At 40.9% G+C, this 20523-nt stretch overlaps 1 protein-coding gene across 4 annotated transcripts in view; it reads right to left on the bottom strand.

Moving 5' to 3' along the window:
• mtus1b (microtubule associated tumor suppressor 1b) overlaps window positions 1-20523 on the bottom strand; it is a 140062-nt gene that overhangs the window by 7225 nt on the left and 112314 nt on the right. For all 4 annotated transcript variants that reach the window (XM_073064573.1, XM_073064572.1, XM_073064571.1 and 1 more), the window contains 5 exons: window positions 13143-13357; window positions 7998-8103; window positions 7770-7843; window positions 6614-6709; window positions 421-540 (listed from right to left, as the gene is read on the bottom strand). In XM_073064573.1, the coding sequence (XP_072920674.1) occupies window positions 421-540; window positions 6614-6709; window positions 7770-7843; window positions 7998-8103; window positions 13143-13357 (611 nt within the window). The remainder of the gene's footprint in view (window positions 1-420; window positions 541-6613; window positions 6710-7769; window positions 7844-7997; window positions 8104-13142; window positions 13358-20523) is intronic.

Here is a 20523-nt window from a genome sequence, read left to right as displayed (position 1 = left end):
AAACAAGATTTTTTCAGACTGGCATTTAGCCCTCCAAGTTGTGGTAATTACTTTCAGCTGGTCATACCCCCATCTCCAAGTGAACATACCCTCCTATCATCCTCGTTTAAATGTTTCTCAGACCAAACCTCAAATAACTTAGACCTGGAAGGCTACAGCTGAAACGTAGTGGTCAGATCCTCACTATGTACAAAGTCTTAAAATCTTAAAAGTGCATTGAAGATCCACTGGGAAGTTGTGTGGAGTTTTAGTCATCATTTAGTTAAGCTGTTAAAAGGTAAGCAATGATCAAATGGCTATGGTATACTGGAAATAAGACTTTCTCAATATCCACTCAATATAACAATAGAATATCTGCCTATTCTAAATATTACACACCCATGTGCTGGATTTTAGCTTTTCATGGCCAAGTGTACTTACCAGCTTTTCCATCTGCATCAGCTTTTTTTCTTGATCATGTATTTTCTCATTTTTTATTTCAAGCACTGCCTTCAGACTTTCCAATTCTCGCTCCAAATATAGACCCGTGGGGTCAACTTTCTACAATTAAAACAGATTTCAACAGGTGGGTTTCCAATTATACCACTGATTTTCAGCTGGCATCACACTAGTTGTACAGTACGTGTATTCTGGGTAAACTATACATCAAACGTATAACAAGTTAATGCAGTAAAATTCAGTGCCAAACAGGGATTCAGTAGAGATCTCTGCTTTATTCCTCTCCAATCCGTGCTTGATGATTTTACTACAATTTCTAAGTTCAATTCTATGGTCAGAGCCTACCCTTGCCAAATTCAGACCATTTCTCTTCCCTTCAGATTTCCCAATCAAACCCTCCCCCCACCCCCAGAAACTGTAGCATCGTTCACTAAGAACACCATATTTTTAAATCAAACATTCTGACAAGGATGGCATTGTCATGGTCTCAAGGGACAAATGACACCTCACTGATACTTAATCCTCTGGACAGTAATACCAGCAGACAGTAGCTCCTTACTCCTTAGTTTCCAGCACTGTATCTCAAGACTGTCACAGCCAGTTTCTGCTTGATGACTATACAGACAGACCTGCTCTAAACTTAATTCTTCCTGCTCTAACTCCACCCTTCCTCCTCTGGTTCAATCTCTTCCCACTAACATCCATATACCTGACACCCTCTTATTCAGGTTTTTTAATTTGTGTGACTCCATCCAGCTCATGTTACCACGTATGAACAATTCCTCTGCTATCCCAACTTGCCAGAATTGCTTCTTCCTTGAACACAGATCCAAGTCACATCCCTCAACCAGCACACCTTTGCCTAGCAGAACTTATTCAGCTCCATCCCCATCTCCGTGATCGAAAGCTGTTGCTACGGCAATGTGCATGGGTCTATGGAACATTCTGTTTCTGCATCTTTGATTTGCCTGTCACAACCTTTTCTCTGCTATATGATTGTGATTCCTGCTTTTATTAAAATGATTATTTACATTGTCCACCTCAGACTATTCCCTTCCTGCATTTCAAGTGTTAGGCTGGTGACAAACACGGATCAGAAGCCGACTCTCACTTATCTATCTCAGCTACACCCTCCCACTCTGCCTGCAAGAGCATAATTCCATTGTTTCAGTTCCTCCATTCTAACTGCTCATATGCCCCCCTCACCTCCAAGATGTCTTCCTTCTTTCTGAACTGTGGTTTGGCCTCTGCCATTGTTGACAGAGCCCTTAACATCTCACAGCTCAAACTGTACATTCCTGCATTTGCTCTCAGAACGAGCATGGATGAGGGCAATTAAACTCCATGTTCTCTATAACTGTCTTCAATCTGATTGTTGTTCTACAACCTGACCCACACTAGAGATATTCTTTGTTTTATACATTCATTTCCCACCCTCACTCCCAATTATGACAAAAGGCCTTCATCCTGAAGCATCAACTGCTTTTCTTTCTACAAATGATATGTGACCCATACGTTTCCAGCATTTTGACTCAATACATGGACTATTTGAATTACAGAGAAGCAATCTGGTGTTTGGGTTAACTCATTTGGTATCAGCTTGAACTTTTGATCACGGGTCCAAAAGGACAAAATCTAATGCCATCAATGGCAGCTGTTGAATTTAAGTGTGAAATATCAAAAACATACCACAGTCTTAATGATAAAGTCAAAGGCCCACCCTGTTAGCTCATGTCCTTCAAGCATGGAAACCTGCCTTCACTACTCATCTGGTCTGTGCATTATTACAAACCCAATGTAGCTGCCTCTAACATTTTCATCTCAGGTACAGAATGATATTATGGTTCAACACTTACCAGCATTGACCAAATCCCCCACAAAAATTCCACACTTAAATTTATATGATAGTGGGTGAATTTAGAAGGGTTTCAAAACATTTAAAATAGTACACAGGAGTTGTTTTTAAATGTTATCACCTGCTGGAAACAGACAGCATTTCCCACAGGGTATAAACAAAGCTGATCACAAATAATTCCCATAAGTGATCCACTTTTCTCAAAGCACCCATTCTCACTGTTATATAATCACTCAACCTGAATTGGCAGGTGGTTTTGTTAGTTTAGTATGAGCTGAATTAAACTGGAAAATCAGCTGTCGCCACCTCCATTTGATCTTTATAGAAGTCCACAACCAGCACGATTCAGTGCGTTCCATGTTGCCAATTTATCATTTATCAGCAATGCTGTTACGCTCAGGCCTCACTCCCCTCCCAAAAAAAAACTTTAAACTCTGATCCCCTCTCCTTTCTCTATCCATCATTAACTAAGGATCATGAGTTTACCCAAATTTTTCAACTTGCAACTCTTCCAAAAGCCATCCTAAAACCTCTGGACAAGATTCCGCACAGTTTGTACAATGCTTTTGCAGTGCCAGCAGTCAGATGGAGGTTTGATTCCCACCACTGTCTCTAAGAAGCTTATATGCTCTCATAACTGCATGGGTTTCCTCCAGATGATTTGTTTCCTTCCACATTCCAAACATGTCCAGCAATTTGTGAGCATGTGATGTTGGCACTGGAACGTCGCAACACTTGCAGGTTGCTTACCATGACTCCTACTGATTTCATTTGACACAAAAGGATGCATTTCACTGCATGATGACAATGCACTCCAGTGCAACGGCCTCTCAGGGTCCAAGCAAAGGTGTGATTGTTCATCCTTTATATCTCTTTCATAATCACAAGACACTGCTGGTTATCAAGAGCATCGAATACTGCAGGTCTACCCCAGTAGCGAGCTGCTGGACTTGTTACGCACTGTGTTGCAGCAGGTGCATGGTCCAACAGACAGTGCAGGTGATTGTCTTGGACATTTTTGTTCCAATTACAGAATCCTGTTGGACATTGATAATGTTTGATTCACTGGTTCAATGGCCTTGGTTGCAGCGTGAACCAGGTCTTCATTCGCGCCTTGGAGTCGCCAAGGAAGGAGACGCTAAAGCGGGCTTTGCGTTGGTTTGGGGGTTGGGAACTGGTCCCTCCTGTTGGTGCTGCTCTCCAGTGTTCACTCAGTGAGAAAAAAGATGGATTGCCTTTGTCTGTGGCTGCACTGCGTGGTACGAGCAACTGCTGTGGGCTGTTCTTGCAGGTATGTGGCTCCAGGACAAAATCCATGCACCATCAATTTACAGAGCATGACACTCAGGGACTTGAGCTATACACAGTTTTTGTAACTATGTTCTTTTGTTATCATAGCTATATGTGCCGTATGCAACTGTTAATTCTGTGTTTTGCACCTTGGCCCCAGAGGAACACTGCTTCACTGTGTGTGGTTGAATGGCAACTGTTGCATCCATAAAGTGGAGCGGACAGTCAATATTTATATTTGGATGACAGATAGCCCTTATAAAGATGTGAAGGGAACAGGTGGAGAAAGATCTAGCCTGTAGGGGAATCTAGGTGATGAATGTAATAGTTAGAGGGAGGAAGGTAGAGCAGAGGCAACAAAGTGCGGCAGATGATAGAAGCTGATAGGAAAGAAGAGGGAGGTGGGATGGGCAGATAAGAACAGTTGAGGGGGAGGGGGAATCCAGTGAAATGAGTACATGGGTGATGGGCAAATAGAACGAGCAAAGGAAGAGAAACAAACTGTGTGATGTTTGGGGTGGTGGAGGAAGAACTGGGTAGAGGGAAAAAAGTCTCCCCTTATCACTTTTGGTTTAATGAGACTTCATTTGATTATGCTTCAGGGAACAACTTGGAAACATTGCTGCATTTAGAAGCACCCTCAGTGGTAGCTAGTTAGCAAATTTCATGACACATACCAGTGATAATAAACCTGATTCTGATAATATAGAGTCATTTACACATGTTCTCAAATAACTTTGATTGGAAATGAAGATAAATAGATACTTTATAGATCCCAGAGGAAATTAGTGTCACAGTAGCATTACAAGTGCACAGATATACAGATATTAGCAGAGAAGTACAAAAGAATAAAAGACATCACCTGAAACTAACAGGAGGGGCTCACCACTTCCTCAGCTATAGGTTGACTCAGTACGAAGCCTAACGGCAGGTGGTAAGATCGGCCTCATATGGGGCTCTTTGGAGCAGCGCAGTTACCTTGGTCTATTACTAAAAGTGCTCCTTTGCTCAGCCAAGCTGGCATGCAAAGAGTGAGAAACATTGTCCAGAATTACCAGGATTTTCTGTAGGGTCCTTTGTTCTATCACAGCCAGCAGTGTGTCCAGTTTGACTCCTATAACAGAGCCAGCATTTCTAATCAGTTTATTGAGCCTGTTGGCATCACCATTGCCCCAGCACACCACCGCATACAAGATTGTTCCGGTGACACCAGACTGGTAGAACATGTGAAGGAGAGGCTTGCATACTCCAAAGGACCTCAGTCTCCTGAAGTAGTAGAGGTAACTCTGGCCCTTCTTGAACACAGCCTTTATGTTGGTGCTCCACTCAAGTCTGTCATCCATGTGCACCCCCAGGTCCTCACCACACCCACATCCTTCTCATCAATAGTAACAGGAAGCAGTGCAGGCTTAGTCTTCCTGAAGTTCATCATCAACTCCTTTGCCTTGCTGATGTTGAGCTGTAGATGATTCAGCTTGCACCATTTGACAAAGTCCTCCACCAGGGCCCTGTATTCATCCTCTTTTATACAGCCAACAATTGCTGAGTCATCAGAGAATTTCTGCAGATGACATGACTCAGTGTTGTATCTAAAATCCAAGGTATACAGGGTAAATGGGAAGGAAGGCAACAGTCCCATGGGGCCCCACTGCTGCCTAAAGCCATGTCTAACTGCTCTGAAGCCGTACAAACTGCGGCCTGCCAGTCAGATCGTCCGTTATCCAGAATACAATGGAAGTACCGACTTGCAATGAACAGAGCTTTTCCCCCAGCAATGAGGGATGTATGGATTTGAAGGCACTTGATAAATCAAAAAACATGATCCTCACAGTGCTGCCCTGCTCATCCAAATGAGAGTAGGCTCGGTTCAGCAGGTAGATGACAGCATCATTGACTTCAATGTGCTCCTGGTAAGCAAATTGCAGGGGATCGAGGGCCAATGTGACCAGTGGTTGAAGGCGAGTCAGGACCAGCCTTCTCTAGGGTCCAAAACTCTTGGATTATTGTTCAGTAATATGATGCATACCCTTAAGTACAGAAAATGTATGTTTTGTTTTAAAACACTATACTGAAAACTATTGTTAATATCTGGACTAGTTTTACCTTCTATCATAATGCCTTCTGAATTACAATAGCAAGTTTTAAAGTTATTTAAACATTAGTCTAAAGATAATAGCATTGTTTGAAAAACAAATTAAGGAGATCTCTGGTGAGAGAAAATACATTTCCAACAACTGACTGCTGGAAGGAAACCAGAGTTTTGCCAAAAAAAGAGCACAATAGATCCTCCTTGAAATTGAAGGCCAAAGTTGACTGTTGGAGTTGCACACAAAATTTGACCCTTTGGTCCAATTGGTCTTCGCCAGCCATCAAGAATCCTATTTATCTACACACCGCACAGCAATTTTCAGGGATCAATTAGCCTACCCAAGCATGAACAGAAACAGGACCATCCAGGAGAAATCCAGCCATAGGCAGGGCAAGCAAACTCTCAATAGTCAAAATTGAACCTTGCTCATTGCAGCAGTGAAGCAACAGCTTTACTCACTGTGTAGCTCAATAATCCTCTGAATTGTTAAACATAGGTCTCGGGGCTTTTTTTTTTGCAAAACTAAGTGTGGTTTAACAATACCATACCAATCAGAAGTATGAAAAAAGAACATTCCAAAGCTGAGAAAGTAGTTTTACTAACTTGATAGAAGAATTGCCGAAGTGATTACAGCTCATTACTAATCAAATTTTGAAGCATTCAGAAATTTGCTCACCACAAAATATACTCGTCTGCTCAACAATATGATATTGCTTCATTTGTATTAAATAACTTTTAGAACACAATTACTTAAGCTCCATGAGAAAATATGCTTTTGCCATCAACAGCACAAACAAGCACAAATGCTTTCAGCTTGAGGTGAGCTGAATAAAGTTACAAACTATCTCAACCAATGGGGGAAAAAAGGAGACTATTTCAATCAGCAGTTAATGATTAGCGATGCAAGAGGGACAGTGCCTCATTTGGTACGTAGCACTTACTTGATCTTTCTGCATTTGTGCTTTTGCAATTTCTTCTTTTGCTTTGATTTCTTCTTTCAAAGAATCATTTTCCTCATTCAGTTTTGCAATTTGTTCCTATAAATTAGATTCCAATTAGACAGGTTCTTAACAGTTACAGATTGTTTGGATTCATCTTACATAAGTGTTTTCAAGAACACATCAAGTATTTTCACACATCTTTGGCAGTGACAAGGCAAACTACCATATTAGTGTTTTAGCTTCATAAAGAGAGGATATTGATCAAACTAAAATTTACAATACAGCTGGAACATTGTGGAACTTGGAACAAAGTTAGTTGGGAAATTTAAGGAGAGTGTAGAGATCATGTGCACCATGAAGATGCAAAAAATTAAAAACCTTGGAGAAATTTGAGAGGTTATTCACATGAAAGCACCAATTTCAAAAAAGCATTTGAAAAGAGCAAATGATAAAGTCATTTTACAGTGAAAGAATGAGTGGTCAGAAGTCACATGAAGGAAATTTTAAATATAGAGACATGACATTTGAAGCAGGATATTGGAAATAATAACACTGCAAAAGGACACCTGCAGGCAGAGTTTGAAAATAATGAGAATGGAACCATTCTCCTGTTGTGTCGCTATGAGCCCAGGCCTTCCTCAAACCCTACAACTGTTTTTGAGATGATTAATACTGCCATTATAGTAGTCACTGGTCATCGCTAAATACACTGAGTGGATGAAGTTCTAAAAACAGAAATCTAAGCTCAGGCTGTCTTGCAATAACAAAGCAATTGCCTCCAATGTCATTGTTGGTACAGTGCCACAAATTAATGCTCAAGTGCAAGAATGTCTGAAGTTATAAATATTAAAACTTTGAAACAAGACCATCAAGTTTGACAACTTACATTAGTATATGACAATCATGTCTTCAACTCATCTTTTGCCTTGCATTGAATGCAGCAGAATTAGACCAAGCGCTTTAAGCTAATCATAAGGAGTGTCAAATACAAGGAGGACTGCAGATTTTCTATCACTTACTATCATTTTGATGCATTTTCTATTTTCAGATTTTACCTCTGAAATGCCAGCAAAGCAACTGCCCAGTTGTTCATTGGCATCACGTCTCAGGTAGAACAATTTTGCTAAGTACTTTTCAAGTGGCCTGCAACACTAACCTCAAACAGCAATTTTCTCTCTTTAAAGTTCTCTTCCAGTGTCTTCTGTTCCGACTCATGTGATCTCGTCAGTTCTGTAAAGAATGACAAAAATAAAGCAATGCTTTTACAAGATTATATCAAACATAAGACTGTGGATGGTATTTGTCAGTTATAGTATTTATAAACCATTTATTCATCACAATGCTATTCCAGTAATAAAACATTACATCATTCAACAATGATTACCTGCCAAAGACTGCTGATAGTCCCTCTCAAGTGACTCCAGGCTCTTTGCATGATTTGCAATAAGTTCAAGTTTATGGGCTTCATGCTTGGAGGTTATGTTTTCCACCTACAGAGAAATTTATTAAAGGCCTTAGAGAAAAAAATGTGCATTATACCACTTGCATAGCTTTATAACATCCCCAAATCTGATAAAAACGAACAATAAACTAATAAAATGTAATTATTGCATAAAGTACAGAAGCAATTCTGTGCATGCAAGTTCCTATAAATAGTATTTTGACAATAATGAAACAATATTTCAAAGACTGATAACTATCACAAGATATTATGGCTAGTTTTAAGTTTTCTGTTGGAGGAGCACTTGTCCAGGCAGGTATCATCTCACTAATGTCCTGGGAACTCCACAGAACAGAAACTAAACTGGACTATCCACAAGACCTGTGACTGTAAAGCAAGTCAGAGGTTGGGCATTATGCAGTAAGTGCCTGACCAAACACCAAGAACTTTCCATTCATCTATAAAGAACAAGTGAGAAACTTTTTGGATTATTCCCAGCTTTCCTGGATGAGTACTGCACAAACACAAAAATGATTTGGATGATGTAGACAATGTGAAGATAGCTGGATGGGCAGGTAGTTTTGAGGAAATAGAGGCTACAGAAGGACTTGAATTAGGAGAATGGGCGAAGAAATGGCAGATGGAATATAGTGTTGGTAAGTGTATAGACATGCACTTTGGTAGAAGAAATGACAATGTTGACTGTTTTCTGAATGGAGAAAAAATACAAAAAAAACTGAGGCGCAAGTAGACTCCAGAGTCGTTGTGCAGGATTCCCTAAAGGTTAATTTGCAGGTTGCATCTATGGTGAGGAAGGCAAATGCAATGTTAGCATTCATTTCAAGAGGAGTACAATACAAAAGCAAGGATGTAAGACTTTAAAAAGCACTTGGATTATTGTGAGAAGTTTTGGGCCCCTCAGCTGAGAAAGGATGTGCTCAAACTGGAGAGGGTTCAAAGGAGGTCCACGAAAATGATTCCAGGTTTGAACAGCTTGTCACATGAAAAGTGTTTGAAGGCTCTGGGCCTGTATTCACTAGAATGCTGAAGAATGAGGGACGACCTTATTGAAACCTACCGAATGGTGAAAAGGCCTCGATAGAATAGATGTGGAGAGGAAGATTCCTATAGTGGGAGAGTCTCTTGGACTAGAGGACACAGTCAAAGAATAGGCAATACTTTTAGAATGGAGATGAGGAGGAATTTCTTTAGCCAGAGAGTGGTGAATCCATGGAATTCTTTGCCACAGGCAACTGTGGAGGTCAAGTCTTTATGTATATTTAAGGCAGAGGTTTATAAGATTCTTGACTGGTCAGGGCATGAAGTGACACGGGGGAGAAAGCAGGAGATTGGGGCTGACAGGAAAATGAGATCAGCCATGATGAAATGGCAGAGCAGACCCAATGGGCCAAATGATCTAATTCTGCTCCTATGTCTTATGGTCTAAATAGCTTTTATAGGTTGACCAAATAAAACAATGGAAGCAGTTCAAGCTAATTACATAATAGTCAATGAATTCAAAATGAAAACAGACATGCTGGAAGTACTCAGTGGGTTAAGAATTAACTATTGTGGAATACACAAGTATTATAGGTTGATAGATTTGTAATATGCCTGAACATTACAATTAAATATTACACATCATTTACAGGTTCAACAATAAAGTTAGGAAATTTCATTCTGGTGCTTTTTAATATCATATTTAAAGACTTAAAAACAGAAGGCTGATGCATATATTCCAAAAACTGCAACTCATGCAATGTAAATAAAATTTATGTAGCATTAAGGTGAAGACTTTAAACTGCTCTTCATTGCACTATTAAGAATCAACTTCAGGGATGCTTACAATTGAAATGCAAATCTTTAGAATGATAAAGGATTGCTCAAGCCTCATGAGCAGTTTAATTAGGTTTAGTGTGTGTATAAGGAGCATCAGTTGCATTGCACAGTAACATGGGTATGTGAAAATTTGTGTTAATTCAAAAATTTCCATAAACACAACAGGTGATTAGTATCTAGAATATACTGGTAGGGTAGTAAGTGCAGACAAATTTAATTGCAGTACTCAGCTGGGAGCTATGTGGATATCGAAGGGAAGGAATTTGCAGCTTACCGTGGGCTGCCTCCCAAGTGCAATTAAAGTGATACAGCACAGAAATAGGCACTTTGGCCGAACACATCCATGCCAAACAGGATGCCCACCTAAGCCAATACCAATTGTCAGCCTTTGCCCAATAACCTTCTAAACAGTTTAATACTATCTTGCAATAGCTGGACAATCAAAGCTGAACAAAATACTCCAAGGCCTCAACTAGTGCACCATGAAACCTAACTTTTATACTCAATGTCTTGTTTATGAAGGCTAGCATGCTAAAGGCCTTTGCCACTGTCTACCTGTGATTCCACTTTCAGGGATCCATGTACTTGAACTCCATGTGCCTTAGCTTAAGACACTTCCAGGACCTACCATTCACTGTGAATGTCCTAACTTGAATGACCTTTCTAAAATGTAACACTTTCACTTAACTGTTAATTTTTATTTGCATTAATCAGCTGATTGAGATACCCCTGCAATTTTTGATAACTTTCTGTCTACTTATTTTAGCATAGGCTAACCGTGTCTTGTATATTCTTATCTAAATTGCTGATATAAATGAGAAGCAACAATGGGCCCAGGAGTCATGGGATTCCGGTCACTGAAACAACCTTCCACCATTGCCCCGCTTATCAACTGTATATTCAATTAGCAATCTCTTCCTGTATTCCATGCAATCTAACTTTCCAGATCAGCCTACCATATGGAACCTCATCACCTCATTGAAGTCCACATCAACTTTTATGGTAAAAAAAAAATTGAATTCTTAGCCATCATCTTTGATGCAAAGCTGCGCTGACTGCCCCCTAATCAACCCATCTTTCCAGATAGGTGTCATATCCCTCAGAACCCTCTCCTGTAATTTAGCCATCAAGGATGTTAGACTTTCTGGTCCATAGTTCCCAGGTCTACCTTTAGTTCTTTTTGAAGGCAGAGGATTAGCTACCCTGCTGTCTACTGGCACATCATACATGGCAAATAATGATGCAATACCTCAGCCAGAGCTGCCTCAATTTCTTCTCTAGCCATCCATGGAATTTTAGATATCTTAGCATGTTAGGATTCATCTTCCTTCAGACATTAAAGATGTTCATAACCTCCTCTACTATAGACAACCCCAAGACCACCACATTAAATACAAGATCATAAGACCACAAGACATAGGAGCAGAAGTAGGCCATTCAGTCCATCTAGTCTGCTCCACCATTCAATCATGGGCTGATCCAATTCTTCCAGTCATCCCCACTCTGCTGCCTTCTCCCCATACTCTTTGATGCCCTGGCTAATCAAAAACCTACATATCTCTGCCTTAAATGCACCCAATGACTTGGCCTCCACAGCCTCACATGGCGACAAATTCCACAGATTTACCACCCTCTGACTATAGTAATTTTTCTGCACCTCTGTTCTAAATGGAAGTCCTTTAATCCTTAAGTTGTGCCCACTTGTCCTAGATTCCCCTACCACAGGAAATAACTTTGTCATATCTAATCTGTTCAGGCCTTTGAACATTCGGTATGTTTCTACTAGGTCGCCCCTTCATTCTCCAGGGAGTACAGCCCAAGAGCTGCCAGATGTTCCTCATATGGTAACCCTTTCATTCCTGGAATTATTCTCATTCTTGTGAATCTTCTCTGAACCCTCTCCAAAGCAGTATATCCCTTCTAAAATAAGGAGCCCAAAACTGCACATAATACTCCAAGTGTGGTCTCACAAGTGCCTTATAGAGTCTCAACATCACATCCCTGCTCTGAAATTCTATACCTCTGGATGAATGCCAACATTGCATTCACTTTCTTCACCACCGACTCAACCTGGAGATTAACCTTTAGGGTATCCTACACAAGGACTCCCAAGTCCCTTTGCATCTCTGCATTTTGAATTTTCTCCCCCATCTAAATGATAGTCTGCCCGTTTATTTCCTCCACCAAAGTGCATGACCATACACTTTCCAACACTGTATTTCATTTGCCACTTCTTTGTCCATTCCCCTAAACTATCTAAGTCTCTTTGCAGGCTCTGTTTCCTGAACACTACCTGCTCCTCCACCCATCTTTGTATCTTTGGCAAATATAGTCACAAATCCATTAATACCATAGTCCAAATCATTGACATACATCACTAAAAGCAGTGGTCCCAACACCGACCCCTGTGGAACTCTCTTGGTAACCGGCAGCCAGCCAGAATAGGACCCCTTTATTCCCACTGTCTTGTTTTCAGCTGATTAGCCAGTAGTCCACCCATGCTAGTAACTTCCCTGCAATTCCATGGGCTCTTATCTTGCTAAGCAGCCTCATGTGCAACATCTTGTCAAAGGCCTTCTGAAAATCCAAGTACACCACATCTACTGCATCTCCCTTGTCTATCCTGTTTGCAATTTCCTCAAAAAATTGCAGTAGGCTAGTCAGGCAGGATTTTCCTTTCAGGAAACCATGCTGACTTTCTGCAGCTTCTTTCGGTCCTGTGCAGTAGCCCTTCCATACCAGATAGTGATGCAGCCTGTCAGAATGCTCTCCACTGTACAACTATAGAAGTTTTTGAGTCTATTTGTTGACATGCCAAATCTCTTCAAACTCCTAATGAAGTATAGCTGCTATCTTGCTTTCTTTATAACTACATAGATATGTTGGGACCAGGTTAGATCCTCATGAAGAGCATTCTGCAACAGCATAGACATCCTGAACCCTGGCACCAGGAAAGTAAAATCCTCACTGAGCCTCAGAACCAATGTTGACACCACAGAACTGGTCACTGCTGCCTTCTCCTGACCTGTTACTAAACACCAACCCCCCCCCCCCACCCCACCCAATGATATACTTGTTTGAATAGAATGACTATAAGAAAATCTCCCTTTTCCTTAAAATCAAGTACAGTTCTGTGAAAGTACATACATAATGAAAACTAATGTCAACCATTTTGCATGATTTAAAGTGGTACAGAATCAAGTTTAATTTGTACCCTAGAAATTTAAAAGTTATTTTGAAAAGTTAGACCTCATTTTGCAGCTCTTTTTGCAGAATTTCCACATCTTTTTTGAAGTTTTGCTCTAAATGAATCTTCTCTGCATTGAATAGCTGTTCCAACTTTTCTTCCAAATCTTTAAGCTCATTCTGGTGTTCTTCAGACAGCTTTTGAATGACTCCTTCGTATTTTTTTTGCAGTTCTTCCCGATCCTTCTCTAATCGAAGACAGGTCGAATTCCTCGTTTCTGAGTGGCAAAAGATAAGCTAATGAGCTAATGGGACAAACTTGGACATGATAATTTCTATCATAATGATCTAGCACACATTACGAATTGGTGCTTGTGCATCTTCAACAAGGTTTTTAAAGTCAGAACTCAAGAACATATCATTACCAGTATTTCGCCTCATCCGGTTTTACAAATATACTAGAACAGTATTTCAAACTAATAATCTGTATTTGCTCAGAAACCTATTCTTAGATTTAATACATAATTCTAGCAAAGTGTCTCCTCAGCTCCTCATGTTTATATTGGCTAAAAATGGAGCTGCTACCCTTACTTGCAAGATCATTACAACATAACTTTTAGCAGGCAACTACCTGGGATCCTGAGGAAGACTTGTCTGAAGAGCAAACTCAAAAGTAATGTAAAATTTGCACAATCTTTGCTTGTGAAGAATTTCAAGAGCACCTCCAGCTAAGCTGACAGCCCTGTTACTAGCATGCCCCCAACATCCTTTTTCCCCCTACCAGGAACTTTTCTTTTTAGCTGCATTGCCCTCAAGGATTGGCCAAAATATGGATGATAGCTACTCACTCCAATTGCACTGGGACTAATAATTTTTAAAAAATTGAACTTGACTGGGATTGTTTTGCAGAAGGGAGAAACAAGGGCATAACCTGCACCACTTCAAAAGGAGAAGTATTTCAACATCAGATGAAAACAATTCTTATCAAATCCTGAATTTCCATCCAACAGGACTGAAGGCCCTATTGAATGTATTCAGGACATATGATTAGATTTTTGTTTATTAAGGGAACCAAGAGATAAGATTGCAACAGGCTTTAAATTTATGCATTTCCAGTTACAGTAGTAAGGCAAGCTTTTAAATGCTAACTTTTCCTATCACAGCCCTGCATTACTGCTGTCTTTAAGGAGTTTGCACATTCTCCTTGTGACCACGTGGATTTCCTCCAGGTGACCAGACACCTTTTTGCTCCTTAACAGTAACAATAGCTCCAAGAACAATGCAATAAGTCATGCATTCAAGCAAAATAATTGCCCAGAATAAACAAACTTGCACAGTTTGTGTCAGAAACAAGTCTGATTCAATAACAAGAGCACACAAGAGATTCAGCAGATGCTGGAAATCTTGAGCAACAAAACGCTGGAGGAACTTAGCAGATCAGGCAGCATCTCTGGGGAGGAAACAGTCAATGATTTGAGCCGAGACTCTTCAATAAGACATCAGGGCCTGCTGAGGTCTTCAAACATTGTGTGTTGCTCAATATAAGGAATATTAGTTTCCAAGGAAAGCTTACAGGCAAAAAAAAATGTACAATACTTTAGTCCATCCTGTTCCACTGCAGTCATGTCATTTAATTTGCTCCATATTCAAAGGTTCATTTATTATCAAAGCTTGTATCCATATACAATTGTGAAATTTGTCTTCTCCAGATAGCCACAAAACAAAGAAAAATAAAAGCCCTCACAAAGATCTACCGCCCTGCCTTTAAAAAAAATATATATTCACAGCTTCTGCTCCCACCATGCTTTACTAGAATTCCAAAGGCAATCCACAAAATAATCTGACTCGTCCATACATGGACAAATCTTATTTTCAGTAATGCCCTTGTACCAGATTCCTTTAGATTTTCTCAAAATGCATCTTGTAAAAATCCTCAGGTTATTAATCAACTTTCTAACCTCCGTTGACTACTCTTGGGTATACTCTGTTGGCGCTAGAAGCCTGACAACACTTGTGGGCTGGTTCAGCACACACCTTGTTGACTTCACACCAACATATTTCACTGTTTTGATGGACATGTGACAATAAAAATCTAATCTTTACTCATTTTTCTTAACAAAATAATCTTCGCCCATCCCCACAACTATTCTCAGCACTGGTGCTCCATGAGGCTGGGCCCGGCAGAGTGAGTGTAGTTGGTATTACTAAGGAGAGAGTGCTTGAGAAGCTGAAAGGTCGGAAGGTAGGTAGATCACACGGATCAAATGAACTACACCCCAGGGTTCTGAAACAGGTAGCTGAAGAGATGGTGGAGACATTAGTGATCTTCCAAGAATCACCAGAGTCTGGAGGACAGAAAATTGCAGATGTCACTCCATATCTGAGAAGGGAGGAAAGCAGAAGAAAGGAAATTACAGGCCAGTTAGCCTGACCTCAGTTGCTGGGAAGATATTGAAGCCCATCATTAAGGAGATGGTTTTGGGGTACTTGGAGGCCAAAGTCAGCATGGTTTCCTTTAGGGGAAAATCTTGCCCAGCAAATCTCTTCGAATTCTTCGAAGGAGAGTCAGTGTATGACGCTGACTAGGATTTTCAGAAGGTCGTTGACACCTAAGCGTATGATGCATATTAGAAAGGGTGTCAAAGGTTATGGTGAGAAGGGAGAATAGACTTTAGATGAATGATTCATCAGTCAAGATGGAATAGCAGAAAGAACTCAATGGGCTGAATGGCCTTACTCTGCTCGTCTTATGGTCCTCAGCTCTTTACTCTACCCTTATACACTCATGACTGTATGGCCATATTCTGCTCCAACAAGTCTGCAGATGATGCCACTGTAGTGGGCTGCATCAATTTCCACAAGAGTTGATCGTTGACAAAAGCAATGAAGGAGTTCTGGTTATTGACTTCAGTAAAGGGGTGGTGCACATCCTTTTGTCTACAGTGACATTCAAGTTCCTAGGTGTGAACATCATCAATATCATGTCCTGGTCCAGCTATGTCAAGAAATCTCACCAATGCCTCTCAGGAGGCAAATGAAATTCAACGTGTCCCCATAAACTCTTAATTTTAAAATCGATGCACTATAGATAGTATTGTCTGGATGCAAAATGACTAGGCATGGTAACTACTCTGCACATGACCACAATAAACTGCAGAGAGTTGTAAACACAACTCAGCACGTCACAGGAACCAACCTCCCCTCTACGGACTCTGATTATGCTGACTGCTTTACCGAGGCAGTGAGAAGACAAAGACCCTACCTACCCCAGACAATCGCCCCTCTCCCACTGGGCAGAAGATACAAGAACCTGAAGCATGTACCACCAGGCTCAAGGACAGCTTCTATTCTTGATAGGGAGCTATGATGGCACTTAACAGCAACTCCAGCGAGTTCATATTGAATTGAATTGACTTCATTCCTTACATCCCTCACATACACGAGTAAAAATCTTTATGCTACATCTCCATCTAAATGTGCCATGTGCAATCATAGTAATTTATAATTCATAATAAATAGAACAGTCAATGATCTGAGTACACGGATCAGCGTGAGTTCATCAGTCTGATGGCCTGGTGGAAGAAGCTGTCCTGGAGCCTGTTGGTCCTGGCTTTTATGTTGCAGTACCGTTTCCCGGATGGTAGCAGCTGGAACAGATTGTGGTTGGGATGACTTGGGTCTCCAATGATCTGATGGTCCCTTTTTACACACCTGTCCTTGTAAATTTCCTGATTCATGGGAAGTTCACAATGACAGATACGTTGGGCTGTCCGCACCACACTCTGCATAGTCCTGCGATTAAGTGAGGTATAGTTCCCATACCAGGCAGTGATGTAGCCAGTTAGGATGCTCTCAATTGTGTCCCTGTAGAAAGTTCTTAGGATTTGTGGGCCCATACCAAGCAGCCGCTCTGTCTGAGGTGAAAGAGTCTTATACTGTTTATGGACAGTCATATTGCATGCAGTATTGGAAAACACAAAATACACAAAAAACAGAGGAGCTCAAGATCTGCATTTTGATCAAGCAGCAACCAGCATTAGTGCAACAGGAAAGCCAAATGTTAACAAGTTTCACAAAGTGGCCATCAATCCAAATATCACTGGCAACACAGTAATATGCTGGAAACACTCCATCTTTTTTGAACAATGTATCCAAGACTTTAAAAGGGAAAAATATTAGCTCTGACAACAATTTTCCAATGCTGTGGCTGAATGGAACATTTAATTTGGTGCTATTTGAAATAAAGGGTAGGATGAGTAACATTAAGTGAGACAAAGTTAAAGAGGAACATCATGTATTGAGATTTAGTGATGCATTCAAACTAGTAATGAGTTTAGCTTATTGACACATCTTACAGGGATTTGCGGGAAAATAATCAGTAATTACACATAAGATTGATCAAGAAATTAAACACCACAGGATCCAAGTGGAAGAAACAATATGGATTATCATCTTATGAATGATATGGGGAGAGGGCAGGAACGGGGTATTGATTGTGTATGATCAGCATTGATCACAGTGAATGGCAGTGCTGGCTAGAAGGGCCGAATGGCCTACTCCTGCACCTATTGTCTATTGAATGTCTAAGTGACTTATAAATTGAGCGGTCTGGCATTCTGCAGGTGTCAGAATACTACCTTAAGATACATTTTCTTGCAGGCCCTCAATGTAACAGAAAATCAATAGCATCGATGAAAAACTACGGACTGATAAAGAACCAAACTCTGCAAATTTATAAAAATCTAAATAATAAATAACTGAGAATGAGTTGTAGAGTCCTTGGAAGTGAGTTCAAAGGCTGTGGAATCAGTTCCAATTTGGGGTGAGTGAAGTTACCGACATTAGCTTGGGAGCCTAATAATTGTGGGACAGTAACTGCTCTTAAACCTGGTGGTGTGTTACCCAAGGCTCCTGTACTGTGTGAGAAGAGAGCAGACCTGGATAATGGATGTCCGACAGGATGGATATTGCTTTCTTGTGGCATTGCTCCTTGTAGATGTGTTCAATGGAATGGAGGGTTTTGTCTGATGGATGAGGATATATCCACCACTTTTTTATAGGCTTCTTTGTATCTGGACATTGGCGTTTCCACACTAGGTTGTGATGCAATGTCAGGATAATCTCAACTATGCTTCTAGAATTTTGTCAAAGTTTTAGATGACATGCTGAATCTGTGTACACTTCTGAGTAGAGGTGCTGTCATGCCTTCTTTGTGATGGCACTTACGTGCTGGCCCCAGGACAAATCCTCTGATATGTTAACACCAAGAATTGTAAAGATATTGACTCTCGCCAGAAGGTAAATTAAGACCAGAATTGCCGTAGAGAACTTCAGTTACAATGAAAGATTGCTTAGGGTGGATTTGGTTAAAGTAGGGTTGTAAAACTTTTAAGCTGGGATGTATAAAATTGCTCTGGTAGACCTAGCCACTGAACAGATGTGCTTCTACCATATGTGGCTTGTTTTATGAAAGGTTGTATTATGAATCAATGTTACAGGAGCACGAGTCTACTTACTGAATGGATGTTTCCACATTGTGAGCTATTTTGTCTGTTGGTGCTGAACATTGCTGAAAATACATGCTCTTACTTTGCCTGACATACTAATTTTTCATAGATTTGTAAAAACTCACTTCCCTTTGCAGGATGATCAATACCTCAGTAATAATAATTGTAAAGTTTGTTTCTGTAAATGTTTAGTCTACCATGAGTATCATGTCCGCATGAAGGGGTGGTGGGAAACTTCTTACTTGATTAATACCTGGATAACTATTTCAAACCCATAAAACTACCAAGTTCAAGTTGAGTGAAGAATGAAAAATACTATCTTCATTTTTAACCAGCACAAACATTGGCAAATGTTTTACCACACACCATTAACTCAGATTCATCTTAAACAATTGTTTAAATTGTGTCATGACCCACCTGGACAAAAAAAGACAAGCATGTTCGGATGCTGTTCATAGAATTCAGTTCAGCATTCAACACAATCATCCCTCAGAAACTGATTGGAAAGCTGAGCCTTCTGGGCCTGAACACCTCCCTCTGCAACTGGATCCTAGACTTCCTGACTGGAAGACCACAGTCAGTCCAGATCGGGAGCAGCATCTCCAACACCGTCACACTGAGCACGGGGGCTCCCCAGGGTTGTGTGCTCAGTCCGCTGCTGTTCACTCTGCTGACCCACGACTGTGCTGCAACACACAGCTCAAACCACATCATCAAGTTCACACGACCGTGGTGGGTCTCATCAGCAAGAATGACGAGTCAGCTTACAGAGAGGAGCTGCAGCAGCTAACAGACTGGTGCAGAGCCAACAACCTGTCTCTTAATGTGAAGAGAACAAAAGAGATGGTTCTTGACTTCAGGAGGGCATGGAGCGACCACTCCCTGCTGAACACCAATGGCTCCTTGGTAGAGATCATTAAGAGCACCAAATTTCTTGGTGTTCACCTGGCAGAGAATCTCACCTGGCCCCTCAACACCAGCTTCATTGCAAAGAAAGCCCAGCAGCGTCTCTACTTTCTGCGAAGGCTGAGGAAAGTCCATCTCCCACTCCCCATCCTCATCACATTCTACAGAGGTTGTATTGAGAACATCCTGAGCATCTACATCACTGCCTGGTTCAGAAATTGTACCATCTCAGATCTCAAGACCCTGCAGCGGATAGTGAGGTCAGCTGAGAAGATCATCAGGGTCTCTCTTCCCGCCATTATGGACATTGACACCACACGCTGCATCCGCAAAGCAAACAGCATTATGAAGGACCCCATGCACCCTTCATACAAACTCTTCTCCCTCCTGCCATCTGCGAAGAGGCACCGAAGCATTCGGGCTCTCACGACCAGACTATGTAACAGTTTCTTCCCCCAAGAAATCAGACTCCTCAATACCCAGCGCCTGGCCTGACACCTTACTGCCCTATTGTCCTGTTTATCATTTATTGTAATGCCTGCACTCTTTTGTGCAGTTTATGCAGTCCTGGGTAACTCTGTAGTCTAGTGTAGTTTTTTCTGCTGTTGTGTTTTTTTTTTTTACATAGTTCAGTCTAGTTTTTGTACCGTGTCATGTAACACCATGGTCCTGAAAAACATTGTCTCATTTTTACTAAGTACTGTACCAGCAGTTAGGGTTGAAATGACAATAAAAAGTGACTTGACTTGACGAATAACAGTTGAGGGAAAAAAAACGATTTGAGAAAACAATCCTTCTGTATCCACTTAGCCAAGGGAAGCTACAAACTCAAACACCCCAGCTGTATCCGCCAAAAGCAGAACTTTCCTTTAGCCAAACATTTTAATTCTGATTCCCTTTCCAACATGTTTGTCCGTGGCCTCCTGTTATGCCATGATGAGGCCATGCTGAAGGTGGAAGAGCAACACCTTATATTCTGGGTAGCCTCCAACCTGACAGCATGAATACCGATTTCACCTTCTGGTTTAAAA

The sequence above is a fragment of the Hemitrygon akajei genome, chromosome 13 (genome assembly GCF_048418815.1).
Source record: "Hemitrygon akajei chromosome 13, sHemAka1.3, whole genome shotgun sequence".
NCBI classification, from domain to species: Eukaryota; Metazoa; Chordata; class Chondrichthyes; order Myliobatiformes; family Dasyatidae; genus Hemitrygon; species Hemitrygon akajei.
Note: the sequence above shows the minus strand (reverse complement) of the source record. Positions and strands in the feature narration are given on the sequence as shown.